Here is a 15,590-nt window from a genome sequence, read left to right as displayed (position 1 = left end):
CATAGCTAAGATCTGGAAACAGCCTAAGTGCCCATCTGTAGATGAATGGATTAGAAAACTGTGGTACATCTACACGATGGAATACTATGCTCCTGTAAAAAAGAAGGAACTCTTACATTTGCAACAGCATGGATGGAACTGGAGAGCATTATGCTAAGTGAAATAAGCCAGTCAATGAAGGAAAAACACCACATGATCTCACTCACTCATGGATAATAAAGACCATTATAAACTTATGAACAAAAATAGATACAGAGGCAGAGCTGCCTCGAACAGACTCTCAAACTACAGCGGGAAAGCCGGGGAGGGTTGAGGGGCGGGAGGGGTAGGGGGGGGGGTAAGAGATCAACCAAAGGACTTGTATGCATGCATATAAGCATAACCAATGGACATAAGACACTGGGGGGTAGGGGAGGCCAGGGGATTGTTAAGGGCGGGAAAAAAGGAGACATATGTAATACTCTTTGTAATACTTTAAGCAATAAAACAATTAAAAATAAAATAAAATAAAGGCAAAAAAAATAAAATACTTATGCAGATTATGTAGAAACATGAAAAAACAAATGCAATCAGCATATTCAAATGAGAGCCACTCTAAGAATTTTTATCAATTTTTTATCAGACTATTAGTGATTAATTTCTAAAAAAGAAGAAAAATGTATTCATTTAAATAATGCTTTTATTAAAAATATTAGAAATTCCTACTTTGGAATTTTATAAATCATTAAAAACTATTTTAAAATGGTCTTATTTTATGTCACATTTAGTCCCATATTTTCATCATATTACCATATTTCAAGTGCTAGACCCTGGAAATACAGAGACTAATTTAACAAAACAAAGGCTTACAATAAAGGATGGGCCAGACTTCATATATTTAGTGGGGGTGGCAGCACTGTGCAAATCTCCACTTTACTTTTCCCTTTTAAATGACTGGTGATCTACACTCTATCAACATTCTTCAACACTCTGCAGCTCATTTTGCATTCATGTGGATGGATCATATACCTTTTCTGATCAAACACCTATAATGAAGTCTTTCATAATTTGTTTTTTTCATCTTCTATTACTAACTTACACAAACCATACCATTATTAGTCAAAATGTTCTACTGAGCCCTAGCCAGTTTGGCTCAGGGGATAGAGAGCCGGCCTGCAGACTGAAGGGTCCCGGGTTTGATTCCAATCAAGGGCACATGCCCGGGGTCGCAGGCTTGATCCCCAGCAGGGTCGTGCAGGAGGCAGCTTATCAATGATTCTCTCATCATTGATATTTCAATCTCTCCCTCTCACCTCCTCTCTCTGAAATCAATAAAAAAATATATTTTTTTTAAATGTTCTAATGATACTTTTACTACAATATAATGCCATTAAACTGAACTATTATGTTATTTAGTTATTGTAGTTTATAAAGAGCTCAAAAGGGCAAAAAAAAAGTGGAAACTGGCAATAAACCAGATCAAAACTAAAAAGCAATCCTAAGTAGACTATTCCTCTTGCAGAAAATCAAATATTTTATTCCTGGAATATTCTTTGTACTGTCCTCCCCCCCCCCCCCCCCCAAACCCTGCCAAAGTAAATGAAAGAATATAAAGCTCCTGGCATGGTTACTACAACTTTTTCTTAAAATTGCCACTGGCTTTCAGTAAGAGTCCTACTTTCCCCCCTTATTTATATTACTATTAATAGTATGAATTCACTAACAAAATTTGTTTGTATAGGTTCAAAGCCAAAAGCCTATTATCTGATTTGGTCAGACCTTTCCAGATGATATAATTGTCTCCATGAGAAATGAAAGTAAGGCCCTAACTGATTTGACTCCGTGGATAGAGCTTCAGCCCGCAGGCCCATGGGTCCCAGGTTCGATTCCGGTCAAGGGCACATGCCCAGGTTGCAGGCTGGATCCCTAGTGGGGGGCAAGCAGGAGGCAGCCGATCAGTGATTCTCTCTCATCATTATTTCCATCTCCTTCTCCCTCTTCATCTCTGAAATCAATAAAAATATTTTTAAAAAAATGAAAGTAGAGAACTCAGTATTTCTTGAAGAAAAATGATCAAACTAAAAAATTCTATACATCTATTAAGCAAGTTTAGAGATCCTTGTGGTAAAATTCATCCTCGGTTTAGACGCAGTGGTTCTCAACCTTCCTAATGCCGAGACCCTTTAATACAGTTCCTCATGTTGCAGTGACCCCCAATTTCATTGTTACAAATTGAACATAATTAAAGCATAGTGATTAATCACAAAAACAACACGTAATTATATATGTGTTTTCTGATGGTCTTAGGCGACCCACAAAGGGGTCGCGACCCACAGGTTGAGAACCGCTGGTTTAGCGCCTATGCTCCTGCCTGGATGTTCACTGCAGGCCCAATTTTCCAGCCTAATACCGATTCTATGAAAATGTAAACCTAAACATAGTTAAGCTGAATGTAAAACACCGAGAAGAATCTCATCCAACAGCTCAACTTGCACCCTTTAAATAGCCAAAGAGCGTTTTGTAGCTGGTAATAAGAGTCAAGGACTGGGAAACAACACTGAACATTTAACCCAAACAAAATCTGCAGCTGGACAGGCCGTAAGGAATAAACTCTGAAACAGTATGGCTCAAATACCAGTGGAAGAAAAATTCCAGGGACAATGACACCTAGATTTTCCGATTCACGACAATGAATAACGGGGGGCCTTGGGGCTGCACGAATGGGCCCCAGCACCCCAACTGCGCCGCAAAGGTGAAGCCGGCACCAGGAGCCTGCGCGCCGCCGGCTCTCAGCTGCCTGCGCCCACAGCGAGGGCTGCACGCACGAATGGGGAGACCTCGAAGATAGGAGATGAGCCCCCTCTTAGGGACTCGCCTCACCCCTCCCTCCTCCCGCTTCCCAGGGGGGCGCCCCCTGGGGACCCTTCCTCAAATGCACGACTGTCTCCCGTCCTCCGCTGACCCCTCACTGGAGCGGCCCCCCACCGGGGCGGTCCCCAGATCACCCCTGCAACGCACCAAGCTCTGAGAACCGCCGAGGCCTCTCCGCGCCCGCGCGCCCTCCACCCTCCCGCACCCGAAACAGGCCGCTGCAGCGGCCCAGCCCCGGGCGCCCAGCAGCCAGCGCTGAGACCAGGCGCCCGAAGGCCCCGCGCCCCTCCCGGCAGCGACGCCCTCACCTCCAAGGCCTTCACTACGGGCCCCGCCAGCGCGGCCATCGGTCGCCTGCGGCCGCCCCGCCACAGCCCCTTCCTAAGTCCCCTGGCCTCGGAGAGGGGCGGTGTCGGGTCGACCAGGCCGGAAAACCGCTCAGCACCGCAATCCTCGGGATCCCCGCCTCCTGTACTGGCCACTTCCCGCAGCCGCCCGGGCTCCTTCCGGTGGCTCCGCGGCCACCGCAGGCGTCTCGGGCGTCGCGGGAGGGCGTGGGGGCGGGGCTTCGAGGAATGCCCGCCCCGCCCCGGGGCGTGGCCACGGCGCCTCGGGCCCAGGTGAGGAGACTCAGGCCCGCTCTCACCTCCACCTTTGGCAGCGGTACAGGGACAGAGAACCTGCAGAGCACTAGGACCATTAGCAGGTCCTGCTTGGTGCATCACAGAGTCTGCGTTAAGGGTAGCCCCTGAGAGCCCTCAGGTTTCTGACCTTGTGCAAAGAAATCTTAGACCACTCAACTCAACACTGTTTTCCCTCTTCTCCCAACTTCTCAGGACCTCGATTATCTGAAAGTAATTGTATTTCCTTTTCCACATCTGCATAGTAGAACTTCATGTCTCCCATTTTCCCTTAGGCCAAAATCAAGATTACCAAATAAAATATTTATTGAAACCTTAGTATCTGCTTAGTGCCTAGAGCATTGGAAGAGACCTGCCTTCTAAGTTATGTAACTGTTGAAATTCATTCAGTTGGTTGATAAGCAAACAATATAAATTGTTAAATTATTGTTAAATTGTTAAATCAAAATTATTGTTAAAATTTCCAGTTTCAGTCTGTTTGTTACCTCTTTTTTAGTCTCCAAAGTGAGAGCATTGTAGGCAAGAGTTGTGCAAAATGCTCAATCCCCATCAAAAACAAGTAGGTTCATTTTGTTTATGAAAAATATGTACTGTTAGTACTTTTTAAATTTATAAATTTTTATTGGCTGCCTCCTGCACACCTCCTATTGGGGGTCGAGCCCATAACCCGGGCATGTGCCCTTGACTGGGAATCAAGCCTGGAACCCTTCAATCCACAGGCCAATGCTCTATCCACTGAGCCAACCCAGTTAGGACTTGTTAGTACTTTTTAAAAATAATTTTTCATGTTTCAATTACACCTGACATACAATATTATATTAGTTTCAGGTGTATACCCTAGTGATTAGACATTATATAACTTACTAAATGATCATCTCCATAAATCTCATACTCATCTGACATCATATATAGTTATTAGAATATTAGAGGCCCAGTGCACAAATTCATGCATGAGTGGGGTCCCTCAGGGTGGCCTGCGGGGATCAGGCCCCAGCTCACGCCCCCAGCCTCACAGCCCCGCAGCCCCGCCTTGCACCCCACCTTGGCCTGGTGCTGCCTCTTCACCTACTCCACCATCCAGCCACAGTCCTGCTCTCATAAGGGCCCATCCGGGCCAGCAGCACCTCCACTGCCACCCACTGCCAGCACCACATCACTGACACCCACCACATTCCACACCACCCCCTGGTGGTCAGCACTCATCATAGCGAGCGGTCGAACTCCCAGTCTCCCAGTCGACCTTCCCTCTGCCTCCCCTACCCCCCGGCACATACCCTCACCCCCCCCACCCCCCAGTGTCTTGCGTCCATTGGTTATGCTTATATGCATGCATACAAGTCCTTTGGTTGCTCTCTTAATCTAATCTTTCCCCATAATCTGGACCCTTGTTGTATCTGACCTGCCTATTTCTAGCACTGATGAACTCTGAACCAAGCCAGACCCTTGTCCCCAGCAGACACCATGATACTCATATTACCAGGTTTTTACATGTTCTTGGAAGCCCACTTCAAAACCATTTTATCTGTATTGATTCCTTCCTCCAAGGAATTCCTGTATTTCTTACCTGAGACCATAGGTTAAGTGTACACATTAAAACGTTTTTGTAGTTAGTATATTGATGAGAGCCATTTGTTATCACTGCAAAGATCAGAAAATCTAAAACACTTGACTTTTTTAAAAAAACAAAACACAAAACTCTAAGTCAGGCAGTATTTTGCCACAAGACATCAGGGAAGAAGTGATTTTCTTTATTTTTACAGAAGTGATTTTCCTGATCATTCTTTTATCTCTTTACACATACACACGTAGACACGCACATACACAGACAGATTCAGGTCATCTGCAGTTCCCGGCCTCAGTACCACTCCACTGAGCCGCCCGGGACTGCTGCAGATCTGACCGCTCAGGGCCCTCTGAGTGCCAAAGGGCCGATGGTAAATGCATTAGGCCTTGCGGACCAGATGCTCTCCGTCCCAACGACTAAAGTCTGCTCTTAGTCCGGCACAGCTCAGGCAGGGACAATACATAACATCACGGCTGGGCTCCAATGAAACTTTAGTTACAAAGACTGGCTTCACTGGGCAAGAATGGAAGTTTCACAATTTGGAAGGTGCACATGTGCTACCACTCCTTCCTTTATTTTCAACATATTTCAAAATATTGCAGTTTTTATGTTACAGGATGTCAGCAATGTAATTAATTTTTATTAAAAAAAAAACTAATCTAAATATTTTGAACTGTAAGCTTAGTGAGAGCTGTGCCAGGCCAGCACAGCCAAGGGTTCAGGGAGCGGTGAAGGATTAAAGAAAAGACAGACATTAAGCAATAAAACAATAAAAAAAAAATTTTTTTTTTTAAAAGAAAGAAAAGACAAAGAGAGTAAGCTGGGTTTAGGTGGATCTTCCTGTGCTTGGCTGAGGCCACAGAGAGAGACCCAGACAGCAAGCTGAGCCATTATTTTATAGTCAGAGGTAAACAAGATAGTGGTCACCATAGTTACAATGTTCTTGTGAGTTTCACTTGTTTTGCCAGCCCTTGCTGCACCTCCCACAGTCCATTAGCTACCCAGATAGGATCTAGGGAGCCCATAAGGTCAAACTTAATTATGCTAAGAGGGCTATGCCCTCTAAACTGGGACTTGTGTGTGGCTTTGCCAACAGTCAGTAGGAGGCTTACCCTATAGTGCTCCCTACAGAGAACACTGACTAATTCTGTCTTATTCACAATATTCTCCAGCCCAGCATTGAAGGGCTCAAGTATCTGTTGCTTCCCAACTAGGGGTGGCGAATATTTGCCCCAAGGTAGATATTTAGCAATATACCTGAGGACTGGAGAAAGATTCAGTCACATGTTCTTTGCATTAACATGACAGGATAGTACAAAACGTCTTTAGTGTCACTGTTGAGAAACCCAAATTTAAACTGAGGCTTTATAATATGTTTTTGGTTATAAATGACAGAAAATTAAAGTATTGTTCCTAATTTGATGAATAAGCTGGGTTTTGTAGGGGACAAGCAAAAAACAATTTTATTCTTTTCATTATTGTCTCTGAAAAATCTCTGAGATTTTTGTCCTAGGACAAAATCTTACGCAAAGCCTTTAGCTTTTCCAGTCATTGCCAAGAAATTAAAAAGTCCTGCAGTCATTTTCTAGTAATAAATGTCCTTCCCTCCCTAACACCCCAATATTAAAAAATCTGTCTAGTACAATGTCAAAAATCCCACAATATACAGTACAAAAATTCTTTGCCATTTCCTCCCTATTGCCCCCACCCCCAAACCTTGCCTTGTTCTACCTTCTCCCTTGCTAGCTTTTCACTTGGCTTGAGATGAAGGACAAGCATCTACCTCCACACCCCCACTGTGATACCTTGATTTGGATGTGGAGGTATTTGGCACTGAATTTGGGGGCCTCTGCCAAGAATCTCAGTTATCATCTGCTGACTCTTAGGTTAGAGTAAGAGTTTGGATTATTCTAGCTCAGGGTTCTAAAAAATGACACTACTGACATTTTGGTCTGAATAATTCTTTGTTGTGGGTTAGGGTTACTGTGCATAGCCTTTATCCACTACATGCCAATAGCAACTCCTCTCAGTGGAGACCAACAAAAATGTCTTCATACCTTAGCAAATGTCCCCCTGTGGGTAAAGCCCCCCTCCTCCCTATTGAGAGTCACCTCTTTAGTTTAGACTGGTGCTTCTCAAACTTCTTCAGGTTATCAGATTAGATCATTCAGAAAATGATAATATACTAAGAATAACAAACAAGAATGCTTGTAATTAGAAGTTTTCAGTAGGGATCACTATCTGGGCATATCTGAAAACCCATCCCTGCAGCACATCATAGAGCTGAGAGAAACTAGTTAAAAGACTATTGGGGTGGGGGGAGGGAGGACGATAAAGGAGATTTATTGTCTCATGCACTCCAAGGAAGGATAGCTAGAACCAGGGACTTAAACATTACTAGGATTCCCTTATGATCGCTTCATTGCTCATTTCTTGAAATTGCCATCTTGCAGTTTTCTCCAAGAGCAGAGTTCCTAATTTAAAAACCCTCAAACAATGCATTTATTGTCTTCACCAGGGCCATTCAGCAGAAGGATCAGAGTCATGGAGGAACAGAGAAGCTCCAATGACAATTACGTGGATGGAAGAAATGGAAGTTTCCAAGAGAGAAAATAGACACCAGGTCAACCTAATATCATAAAAAATTGATACTGGCTTAAAGGCTGAGTAAAAAGATTTCTGCTAGACCAGAGGAGGAAAGATTTTTTAAGCAGATGAAACAACATAGGTAAAGGCACCTCCGCAGAGACAATATGCCAACTCTGGAAACCTGTAAGGTTTCTGTATTATAAGAGCAGAGATTGAGGGCAGGGCGTCGGGGACAGGCTGGACAGAGAAGGCAGATCATGAGTGATCTTGTCTGCTAAGTAAACTTTTTCCTCTAGACACCCAAAAAGAATTTTGAGAAAGGAAGCAACATTATAAGATTTATACTAGTGGCCTGGTGCATGAAATCGTGCACATTAAAAGGGAATTAATTAGAGGAAATATTTTAATATTGATATTTGCCCATTCTCTATAATAGAAGTGTAAGAGGTGAAAGAAAATTAGTAAAATGTATATGAAAATCTTTCTCCTGTCAGAGTCTGGGGCGCACCACAGAACCCAGAGTCAAGTCCTCGCCCACCCACGTGCGCCTCAATATCATGCGAGACCCAGACCTGGCTGGCCCGGCGCCGGGAGAGGGGGCACAGCCTCAGGTCCCCCATCAAGCCCCATGTGTGTGTGGGGGGGTGCAGCCTCAGATCCCTGCTGATTGCTCATTAAGGCTCATTACGGGAACTTGGCCTCTGCTGTCGGCGCAGCCATCTTTGTGGCAGACTGATGGTCAATTTGCATATTCCCTCTGTATTATATAGGATGTTATTTGGAGAGCAAAAACTGGTGCAAATTATAAGTAGACTATTGCAGAATTCAGACAAGAGAAGGTAAGCGCCTAGCAGTGGAGATAGCTCTGAGAGCTACTTAAGAGATAAAGTCAGTAGACTGTCGACTGACTACATAGAACAGGGGTCCTCAAACTATGGCCCACAGGCCACATGCAAATACAAATATTGTATTTGTTCCCGTTTTTGTTTTTTTTGTGTTTTTTTTTTACTTCAAAATAAGATATGTGCAGTGTGCATAGGAATTTGTTCATTGTTTTTTTTTTAAACTATAGTCCGGCCCTCCAACGGTCTGAGGGACAGTGAACTGGCCCCCTGTTTAAAAAGTTTGAGGACCCCTGACATAGAAGATGGAAACTAGGAAGTTTCCTTTGTACAGTTCCTCTTTATTCTTACTTGAATGTGTGTGTGTGTGTGTGTGTGTGTGTGTGTGTAGTTCCCAAGCATGTCTTTCCGACTCTAGTCTCAGTTGATTGTAGTCCAATGCTATGCTTCTAAATACAACTCGTTCTAAAGCCCACATTCAATCTTGCAACTCTTCAATGACTCCTTGTTCCCCAGAGTGTTTAGTGTTTTTTGTTTCTTTTCTTTTTCTCACCAGGGGCCTAAGATGAGACAAACAGGTTGCCTAGTGTGCAGTATCTAAGGATCTTGCACTTGCCTGAACCAGAAAGCACCTCTTCAAATTGTGTACCCTAGGCACCTGTTTGCTTCACCCTAGTTCCTCAGAGCCTTAGTTTGACCCTAATTCACTCCTCCTACCTCATCTTTTGTAATGCCCAATCAAATACCTTGTCCTTAAATTATTCTAATCTACAACCCATTTTCCTGAAAGGGAAACCATTTGCTCTCCTATTTAATGCTGCTTTCCCTAATCCTAATTCTAACCTTAAGGTTAGAATGCCCTTTTGAGAAAAAAAAAAAAGATTAAAAAAAAGAATAATTGCAGCTTGGTTTGAAATTTGTAATGTTTCTATCATTAATAAAGTTATGGCTTCTTGTGGGGTGAAAAAATAAATTATACGTTGTAATGTCATACAGTTGACCTTTGAAAAATATAGGGATTAGGGTTCCCAACCCCCATGCAGTTTAAAATCCAGGTATGACTTTTGATTCCCCAAGAACTTAACTACAGTCATTTCTCAATATCTGAGAAGGTTTGGTTCCAGGACCTCCCCCCAGCCCAAACATCTGTGGGAATAGGGAACCCACAGATGCTCAAGTCCCTTATAAAAATGCATAAAACAATGCGTACAGACATGTCTCCACATTCATGATATCTCAATTTTGGATTGAAAATACTGTTGGTTGAATCCAGGGATGCAAAACCTGAGGACAAGGTGGACCAACTGCATTGAAAAACATCCATGTCTAAGTGTAAACTTGCAGTTCAAACACATGTTGTTCAAGGATCAACTGCATTGTAAATTGCAATAATTTGTTCATGTTTCCATTCTTCTTACTCATCCTAGTATCCCAGTATCCAGCATGTGGCACAATGTAGGGAATGGACAAATCAATAAACCTGCTATTAAAAATATGAATGAATGTGAAAATATGAAAGAAATATAAAATATATTTTCTAATTTGGGGAGACAGAAATGTTCTTACACTTTTCAAAATGTTCATTACTTAAGTATGTAGACAGCAGATGCATGCAGCTCTTTTCATTTTATTAAGTTTAGAAATAGCACATGTTTTTTCATACTTTAGAAATGTTATTTCTAAAGGTGCAAAATAGGAAATCTTGTTTCTATGTTATTGTTCTTTATGTTAAAGTAAGTTCAGAATAAACTTATTTACCTAAGCTCTTACTAGAAAAACATCTATATTATTTACTACTTATTTTACTCTTTTTTATATAAATGCGTCCCAATGGAATGCATGCCTGTTAATGGAGCAACACAACATTTTGACAACTACTGACGCAGCGCAGGGAGAACATCCTTTAGATCATTCTCTGGCCTCAGATCTCTAGCCTTTACTATTTTCATAATCTCTTTAAACCTTGATTTTTTAACCTAAGAAGTGGCAATAGCCTGCCCAATGTGGCTCAGTGGTTGAGCGTTGACCTATGAACAAGGAGGTCACAGTTCGATCCCAGTCAGGGCACATGCCTGGGTTTCGGGCTGGATCCCTAGTGTGGAGCACGCAGGAGGCAGTCAATCAATGATTCTCTCTCATCATTGATGTTTCTATCTCTCTCTCCCTTTCCCTTCCTCTCGGAAATCAATAAAAATATTTTTTTAGAGAAATGGCAATAATAATTTTGGCGGGTAACAGCTTAATGGAGATATAACTCACATACTTTACAATTCACACATTTAAAGTATAGAATTTAATATTTTACTATATTCACAGATTTGTACCACAGTCTAAAAAGTAGTCCCATACTCTTTTGCAGTCACCTCCATTTCCTCCCAACCCTTCTAGCCTGAGGCAATCACTAACCTATTTTCTATCTCAATAGATCTACTTATTCTGGATATTTCATATCAATACAATCAGACAATACGTAATCTTCTATGACTAACTTTTTTACTTAGCATGTTTTTAAGTTTTATCTATTTTGTAGCCTGTACCAGTACTACACTCCTTCAGATGGTCAAATAAATTTCCATATATGAACATACCACATTTTATTTATCAATTCATTAGTTGACAAACATTTGGGTTGTTTTCACGTTTTAGCCATTATGAATAATGTTGCTATGCACATTCATATACAAGCTTTTATGTAGCTGTATGTTCTCATTTCTCTTGGGTATTATCTAGAAGAGGAATTGGAACATATATTTAACATTTTGAGGAACCGAATCTGCAATATCTGGATATGTGTATAGAATAGATGTTTTAAATTAGCATCTAGAACCATACTCTGAATAGTGGATACCTTGGTTAGCTTAGTTTTGACGTGTAGAAGAGTCCTGTCAAATACTTTTGGGTGGGTGATGAAACAGAGATACAATAGCCAGTATAAGCCCAATGGCATTGTGTGGATTTGAGAGGAGAATCTAGGTTACTTCTGGGGACTCTGCCAGGTTTTAGCGGTTAATCAAAAAAGTAATTGGATATATGAATTACCTAAAAGAATTCATCTACTTAGGTGATGTAATTGTTTTTAACTTCTCAAAGTGCTAGATTTTGGTCAGGCTTAATGTTGTTACTTGATAAGTGCTGTTTCCACCAATAATTCATGAAGTACATTGACCATATATTGTCTCAGCTGGAGCGAGCAGTGATCCTAAACATCCTAAATAAAATATTAAACACACCCAATCACTGCAATTAAATCTGACTTTGGCACCTTCTGCCTATAGGCCCACTCCAAAATGCTGGCTCTTTCCTTTCAGGGCCTCTCTGTGGGCTCCTTAATGACTGCTCACCTTGCTGGGGACCTCTCTCTGTTTCCTTTCTGAACAGTAGGAAAACTATTTGTGGCTAGAACCACTGGTCCACTTAGCTTTGGGTTTGGAAATACAGCTTTTTAAGATAATTCAAGCCTGGCTACCTTCGGGGCCCACAGGAAAACTTTTCTTGCAAAACTGCAAGTACGCGCCACTTCCGCTGCAATCTTCTCTCTCTGTTCTGCCATCAAAGGCCTCTTTGAACAGTCTATTGTCTTTATACATATACTCTTTTCCAGGTGACATAAACTAGGGCATAGAGGTCAAGTTGTCTGAGTTTCTTAAGGCTCCTTTCGGTTGGCTTGAGGTAGGGGTAGGATGGGATAAGCACTTTTCTCTCCCCGCTTGGGGAAGGGGAAGGAAAATGCTCAGCACTCCAGAAAACTACTTCCTGGGCATTTTGATTCTCTAGTATTTTTTGATCAATTCTTCCATTTCATTCCCTGGAAGTACATGAGGATGGAGGATTGCTAAATGGGCTTCGCATTCTCCTAGCATATTCTGGATGCTCTAGCATCCTTTTTTAAGAAGGCACTTGGCATCTATTTTTCTCAACTACAGAGGTGCTGCCAAAAGACATGGAAAAAGTCCCACTTAAAATGTCATGTACCTTAAAAGTATTTGCCAAGATTGTTCTAAGTTCTTAACCATTTTATAGGTATAATTGAACCCTTTGACATTCTGGTAAAGCCTATGAACCCCCTTCTCAAAGTAATGTTTCTATATGCATAAGACAAAACATATAGAATTACAAAGGAAACCAATTATATGGAAACTAGAGGCCCAGTGCATGACATTCGTGCACTTGGGTGGGGATGGGGGTGTCCCTCAGCCTGGCCTGTGCCCCCTTGCAATCTGGGACCCAGGGAGCAGGCCTAAGCTGGCAGGCGGACATCCCCAGAGGGGTCCTTAGCGCTGCCTTGGAGGCAGGAGAGGTTCCTGCCACCGCTGCTGCACTTGCCAGCAGTAAGCCCAGCTTCTGGCTGAGCAGTGCTCCCTCTGTGGGAGCACACTAATCACCAGGGAGCAGCTCCTACATTGAGCATCTGTTCGCTGGTAGTCAGTGAGCATCATAGTGACCAGACATTCAGCCATTTGGTTGATTTGCAAATTAGCCTTTTATTATATAGGATAGAGTTATATCCTTGGAATCTATGGAGATACAAGTAATCAAAGTTAAAATTTTTCATAAGCATCTTAGTGCTTTAAACTTATTACTAGGGGCCTGTTGCACGAAGATTCATGCACGGGGGGGGGGGGTGTCCCTCAGCCTGACCTGCACCCTCTCCAATCTGGGAGCCCTCAGGGGAGCCCTCTCCAATCCAGGAGTTTCTGTCTGTCTTTGCAATCATATGAGCGAATTGTCTGAGACGCCCAACCCAGTTTGGTTTGTTGCTCGCAGAATAATAGTGGCAATTTTTTTTTTCTTTGCTTCATTGTTGGAGATTTCCTGGAAGTTTTAGGATATATTCCCTTTAATTTTTCCTAGGTGCTCTGGTTTTACTTATGTCTCTCACCTTTGATTTCTCTCCATCCCCCACCACAATAGTAACTTGCTCCAGGCTCACTTTGCTCTAGTGCAGTGGTTCTCAACCTTCTAGCCCTTTAAATACAGTTCCTCATGTTGTGACCCAACCATAAAATTATTTTCGTTGCTACTTCATAACTGTAATGTTGCTACTGTTATGAATCGTAATGTAAATATCTGATATGCAGGATGGTCTTAGGTGACCCCTGTGAAAGGGTCCTTCGACCGCCAAAGGGATCGCGACCCACAGGTTGAGAACCACGGCTCTAGCGTCTAGGACAGTGGTTCTCAACCTTCCTAATGCCTCCCACTGGGGATGTGCCTGCAGCCAAGGTACATGCCTGTGACCAGAAGCGAACCTGGGACCTTTCAGTCCGCAGGCCAACGCTCTATCCACTGAGCCAAACCAGCTAGGGCCAATACTAGTTCTTGACAGCATTATACCAAGATGTAATTCTTCTAATCTAATTGCTACATTCATCTGGCAAGGGCGGGGGTGGGGATGGGGGTGGGGGTGGGGCAGAGGGTCTACCCTAAACAAAAATGGCGGGAGCTGCTTCACACGTAGGCTAGCCGCCCCGCCACTTTCTCTTCACCTTCCCACTCCTGACCCCGGAAGGACTCCGCCCTCCCGGCCAGGCAGCTGCCGCTCTGCTCCCGGCCGCGGCGGGGAAGCAGGCGTGCGCCGGCTGCACCTGGCCTGCCGCGCCAGGTACCAGGAGGGGTCACGGGGCAGAGGCGGCGGCCTGGAGGGGCGGGTAGGGGTCCCAGCGCCGCCCTAGCCCTCGGATTCCGAGTGCGGGCTGCTGGACGGAAAGCCAGGGGACTTCCCACGCCGGAGGGAGGCCCGCCAAGGGAGGCGCTGAATCAGGGTGAGCTGGCTCGCGCCCCGCCGAGTGAGGGGCTGGGCGTCAGAGCTGAGAGCCAGCTCCTTCTCTGGTCCTCCTAAAGGGAGCGGGAGACCGCAGAGCGGGGTGGGCGGTAGGGCGGCCCCTGGAGCCGGGGCAGCGCCCTGTAGCCGGGGCAGTGCCCTGGAGCTGCGGGGGGGGGGGGGGCAGCGCGCTGGACTCGGGGGGCAGCGCCCTGGAGCTGGGGCAGCGCCCTGGAGCCGGGTGTTGGGGGGGGGACATCGCCCTGGAGCTGGGGGTAGGGGTGGGAGCAGCGCCCTGGAGCCGGGCAGCCGGTACGGTCCAAGGTTCTGCTTGAATGGCCGTGTTGTGAGCAGGGAGGAGATTTTGGATGGGGAAGATGATGCTTTCTTTGAAGATGCTTTAGCATCCGGATTGTCCTGTCAGAGCCCTTCATTGAATAAAATGGTTCAACATTTATTTTATGGAGGATGATTCTTAACAGATCTTGCGGTTGCACAGACCTTTATTTTTTAATGTTATCTTTGTAGCGACTAAGCATTTTTGCTTTGTACCTTCTCAAAGTTTGGTCATGCAGATTTATGCTTCACGTCAACATTTGGGGGGTATTTCAGAGTTTTATTCTTTTTTGTTGTTAATCTTCATCCGAGGATATTTTTCTGTTGATTTTTAGGGAGAGTGGAAGAGAGAGGGAAAGAAAGACAGAAACGTGATGTGTTGCCTCCTGTACGCACCCCGACCAGGGCACAGTCGGTGGAGCCTGCAACCAAGGTACCTGCCCTTCACTGGAATCAAACCCAGGACCCTTTGGTCCACAGGCGGAGGCTCTAGCCACTGAACCAAACCGGCAAGGGCTCATTTTTTTTTAAAAAGTATATTTTTATTGATTTCAGAGATGAAGGGAGGAGAGAGAGAAACATCAATGATCAGAGAGAACCATTGGTGGGCTGTCTCTTGCACGTCCTCCCCCCACCCCCACTAGGGATTGAGCCCGCAACCTGGGCATGTGCCCTTGACGGGAATGGAACCCGGGACCCTTCAGTCCTCAGCTCTATCCACTAAGCCATACCAGCTAGGCCATAGTTTCATTCTTGCTTGGATTATAAAACCAAGTTGTAGAATAGAATTTTAGGGTGTTTAAGAGGCAATCTCTATTTGTGACACTTATTTTTAACTCTCCAGTGGTTAGAATAGAGACAAGTGAGTAATATTACATAGTACAATATTTTTTTGTGATGATTTACACCCTCTACAAATGTGCATAATCATGAAACTGTCTTCATGTTTATTTTAATTAATACTTATGAAAGCAACTGAAATGGCTGGTTTTTAAAAGTTACTCAAT

At 44.0% G+C, this 15,590-nt stretch overlaps 2 protein-coding genes across 7 annotated transcripts in view; one reads left to right on the top strand and one right to left on the bottom strand.

Moving 5' to 3' along the window:
* The window catches only part of USP33 (ubiquitin specific peptidase 33), a 68,216-nt gene extending 64,824 nt beyond the window's left edge, over positions 1–3,392 (bottom strand). For both annotated transcript variants that reach the window (XM_059689140.1, XM_059689141.1), the window contains exon 1: positions 3,159–3,392. In XM_059689140.1, the coding sequence (XP_059545123.1) occupies positions 3,159–3,197 (39 nt within the window). In that variant the 5' untranslated portion in view covers positions 3,198–3,392. The remainder of the gene's footprint in view (positions 1–3,158) is intronic.
* Positions 3,393–14,018: 10,626 nt separating this feature from the next.
* Positions 14,019–15,590, top strand: part of MIGA1 (mitoguardin 1) — a 93,244-nt gene continuing 91,672 nt past the window's right edge. For 3 of the 5 annotated variants that reach the window (XM_059689136.1, XM_059689139.1, XM_059689134.1), the window contains exon 1: positions 14,098–14,248. The gene's annotated coding sequence lies outside the window, so the exon portion shown is untranslated. The other 2 variants (XM_059689135.1, XM_059689138.1) reach the window with 2 other exon arrangements.

This window comes from Myotis daubentonii, chromosome 3 (assembly GCF_963259705.1).
Source record: "Myotis daubentonii chromosome 3, mMyoDau2.1, whole genome shotgun sequence".
Lineage (NCBI taxonomy): Eukaryota > Metazoa > Chordata > Mammalia > Chiroptera > Vespertilionidae > Myotis > Myotis daubentonii.
Note: the sequence above shows the minus strand (reverse complement) of the source record. Positions and strands in the feature narration are given on the sequence as shown.